At 31.9% G+C, this 4,527-nt stretch overlaps 1 protein-coding gene across 1 annotated transcript in view; it reads left to right on the forward strand.

Moving 5' to 3' along the window:
* The window catches only part of LOC21412245 (desiccation-related protein PCC13-62), a 16,670-nt gene extending 12,744 nt beyond the window's left edge, over positions 1-3,926 (forward strand). Inside the window, exons 2-4 of the mRNA XM_024161958.1 lie at positions 2,045-2,384; positions 2,613-2,854; positions 3,831-3,926. Coding sequence (XP_024017726.1) covers positions 2,045-2,384; positions 2,613-2,854; positions 3,831-3,902 — 654 coding nt within the window. The 3' untranslated portion in view covers positions 3,903-3,926. The remainder of the gene's footprint in view (positions 1-2,044; positions 2,385-2,612; positions 2,855-3,830) is intronic.
* The last annotated feature ends 601 nt before the right edge of the window (positions 3,927-4,527 follow it).

Genomic DNA, 4,527 nt, shown 5'->3' on the forward strand with positions numbered 1-4,527 from the left:
AAAGTCAAAATTAAATGGCCTGATTGAATTGGCTAGTTTTAGAAAGGCTTTTAAAGAGTATTTGAAATAGGAGTTCAAATGCTGCTCTGTTTGAAAGATATTTTTAGAACGTTTTATCTTAACTGAAATTAAGAAAAGCTTTAAGAAATTTAGTGATTCACTTATTTGAAATTATTGTTACAAATTATGAAAGTATTCTTTCTTATATTAAAAAAAAAAAAATGTTCCGCAAATTTTAAGAAACCCCAGTAAGTACAAGTTAAAGTTTAAGTTACAGTGGCGGCCTCATAGGAGGGTCGTCACAGGTAGCCTCTCTCACGGCTGACTTTATCGCGTTATTTTTCCCGGGCTGGTCTCGCAGACCTCAACTGTGTATAGGGTCGACGGTCTCGGTCTTCTTATACATTTGGCTCTCCTGCCATAGAGGAGAGACCAATGAGGCTCGGGCGACGAGGGCTAAATGACGTGACAGACATGGGGCCACGTGTGGCCTGATCGTTGTCCGACGTGCCGACGTGAATTTTTCCACACAACAACAACTATTTATATATAGCAATTACTCTAATTTTACACGTGACATCTAATAAAGTTTGTAGTTTCCCCTTAAAATAATCAATTTATGTTTACTCTACCGTTTCCGATAATTTTAGTATGTACACTCCCCGAACCCAGATTAAATTTTATACTCTGTCCCTATATATATATCCACGTGTGATTAATGCATTACATAACCTGCTTTGGCTTTACTATTTTGCTTGTAGCTTTTAGTACTTTATGTATCCGGAGCATGAAATCATTTTATAATTCTTAATTTGTGCACTTCTACTTCTTATTATCAAAAAATCACATTCAAAATTATACTGTCCTAATTATAAACTACTCAAGAGTATTAAATCTAAAAAGAAAAAGGAAAAGAACACATAAAACCTCTAACACTTCCGGGAGAGTTACTCATCGTGTAATGAAATCAATGAAAGATGTAAATAAACCTATAATATTATTAATGAAATTCAATCTCAGAAGTTTCATTTCAAATAAACAGCAAAATCCAAAATAACAAAAAATTAAGATCGAATGCTTCATCACAGGATAAGACCCTATATAGAACCAAAAGAAGAATTTCTAAGAGAAGAAGAAAGCTCTGAAATTTAGTGTGTCTCAAGTGAGAAGTTGAATCTTTTTTTAGGGATCAGAGCAACTCTAATCATGTTAGTTATTTCATGTTTTTAACTTAAACATCTAATGATTTAGTTTTTTTTCTTAAAACTTTTCTCCACTCAAACGATTAGCTAAATGGTTAGCTATTTTAGAGTGTCTTTCACACTAGCTAAATATAGCTAGCGTAGAGTTATTTTTATATTATTTTATTTTTTTAACTGTAATAAATGTAAAGATTCTTTTTAAATTTAATAAAATTATTTATATTTTAAATTCAATAAATATTAAAATAATCTATATTTAGCTGAAATATGGAGTAGGATTGGAGTGACTTACTAAAAAGTTACTAGCTAAAATAGTTTTTTAGCCATTTTAATTAGAAGAAAATGACATCGTCTCTTTTTGATCATGTGGGAAAAAGAGCTCACATTCTAGGAGTTTTCTTTTGATTTTTCTAACTTCATGGGATTATTTCAAGACTCAATTTCTTATCCACCCGCTCACCATTTTGAGCATATAAATTTATCATTTCGATCTACTCATGTCAGAGAACACAAATCTAAAATGAACCGCCATTAACACGAAGTGGGTCCTGCTCAAAATTTGAGTCTCAAAATAATACCTTAAAAAAAGGTTTCCAAACTATTTTTCCAACCGTCGACACACTCGCAAGTAATTAATTCTTGGTACAAAGTTTGGTTTGGGTGATGAATTAGCAGTTCGGTATCTGCCTAATTTAGTTTGACAATATCAAAGATATGATTTACACGTTAGCAAGCAGCAAATTAAATTCAATTTATGTACTTGAAGAAAAAGCATATCATGACATGTCTATATAAGAAAAGTGGTACATGCTTAATTCCCTCCATCATATGCACTTGGCTAGCTTCTTGATCTGGTTATTCATGAACAATGGCCAAATATTATTGCCTCATCATATTTGCATGCTTTTCTTTTTGTTCTCTCATTTGAACTGATTCTCGTCTGGGGATCAGCTCCTGATAAATGCAGTCCAATTGTTGCCAGCGATTCTGATCTGATTGAATTTGCTCTCAACCTTGAATTCTTCGAGGCTGAGTTTTTGTTGCATGGAGCACTTGGTAAAGGGCTGGACTCTCTAAATTCATCATTGGCCCAAGGAGGCCCGCCTCCAATTGGTGCTCGGAAGGCCAATCTGGACCCACTTGTCCATAGAATCATCGAGGAATTTGGTTACCAGGAATTTGTTAAAAAAATATTTCGTCACATTTTTTTTATTTAAATAAAATATGCTCACATACAATTATTCCCTCCTATTTGCTCATGGCAACTCACTTGATAGTTTATGTCTATCTCATATATATATATATATATTATATATATATATATGTATATGAATAATAATATCAATATTATTTATTTTCTGATGATCGTTAATAATTTGTAACCATTCATGATATAATATATATACGTGCGTAAAATTGCGTGCAGGGCCATTGTTAGTAGGACAAGAGGGATTCCGAGGCCTTTGCTGAATCTCAGCTCTGAGAGTTTCGCAAGAATTTCCGACCAAGCAGTTGGTTTCAATCTGAGACCTTCATTTGGCCCATATGCGAATACACTCAACTATCTCTTAGCAGCCTATACAATCCCGTACGTTGGGCTATCAGGCTATGTTGGCACCATCCCACGCCTTTTTCTTCCTTCTTCCCGGAGTGTAAGAAAGCTTCTAATAATTCACTTTTACTTAATTTTTTAATTAACATTACCTAATTGTGGTGTAGAAGTCTAGATCAGAGGTTGAAAATAAGGTCTCACATTGGATTAATCCTTGATGTTACTCACAACTCTGCAGTACTTGTACTGTTCTACTAATTAGCTGCCTTTATAAATTAAGAAAGAGAATATAAAACCAGCAGCACAACTTATAACTAACGCCTAAATGATTATACGTATTGATCAGTGAGTGGTGTGTGCTAGTAATAATGGATTAAAGATTCGAGTGTTAGGTGACTCTTTCGGAGCGTTTTAAATATAAACGTTTGCACTTGCCTGTTTAGTACTCGATTTAGTAGCGTGACTTATCTATTGTATTACATATCAGTGAGTTTACTTATCTATTGTTAGCACATTCAGTGAGCAGAGTCCTCATCGAAGCATCAATAATAGGACTTTTAGTAAACATTCATGTCACCGTTTAGGATCCCTTTTTAAAAATGTCCAGAAAAATATGCTAATGCTGATTATCCTTTTACGAACTTTTCTTCACAAAAGAGAGAATGACTAGGCGATGAGAGTACTTGTTAATATTACTCCAATGACCAGCAAATTAAGCAAACAACAAGCATTATGACACAACTATAAATAGTGCTCCTGCATCAACTCCCTAATTTCCTTATATCTCATATATATATATATATATACCAATCATAAAATTATCATGTAAAAATTACCCACAAGACGTTCCTGTTTTATTAATACTCAATGAGCCCAAGATTAGCATCCGATGATATGATATTCCTTTAAAAAAAAAAAAAAGTTTCCAACAAGTGATCAAAACGGGTCAATTAATAGGTGAATATACGATTAAATATTAGTTAACATCGATCTAAACTTTATAATAAATACGCAATTTCATGACAAATATTCTTATATATATTTACATGTATTATTATTCCTTTACATGCATGCAGTTGGTTGCTTCACTTCTAGGGGTGGAATCAGGCCGGGACGCAGTCACCTGCGGAGCCAGAATTTTAATTTAAGGGGCCTGTACTAAATATGTAAAAAATGCTAATAAAATCAACTCTTAATATTTTTAGATGAATAATATATATGTATAGACTATTAAACATACTTGAGTAATAAAGATTTTAGCAAGTAAATTAGATAAAAAAAAAAATTATTTAGGAGGCACATAATACCTATGAGAAAATAGTAATTGCAAGTGTTAGAAGAAGAAAAAAAAAAGATTTTTAAGTATGCATGGCACATTTGAATGAATACATATTACTTTAATAAGGGCAAATTAGAGAAAATGTGCGTGTGAGAAAGTCGTAATTGAGAGGGTTGTTTAAAAAAAATCCTTAATTAGGGACACATTTTGAGAAAGAATATTTTAATGTGTCATTTTTTATATAGCTTAGATTATAGCAAAAAATATTTTACAAGTGACCAATTTGAAAGAAATTTTTTTTTCATAAGAATAAATTAGAGGAAAAAAATCAGTTAGGTACATTTAAAGTATGAGATTTAATAGGAAAAGATCAAAAGAATAATAAAAAATAAAATAATTTGAGATCGGATTTTATGAGGATATATTTAAAATTTTTATTGATATGAGAGGCATATATACAATTTTTTTGAGAAAATATATACTAAAAATCAGAG

This window comes from Morus notabilis, unplaced genomic scaffold (genome assembly GCF_000414095.1).
Source record: "Morus notabilis unplaced genomic scaffold, ASM41409v2 Scaffold650, whole genome shotgun sequence".
In the NCBI taxonomy this organism is placed as follows: domain Eukaryota; kingdom Viridiplantae; phylum Streptophyta; class Magnoliopsida; order Rosales; family Moraceae; genus Morus; species Morus notabilis.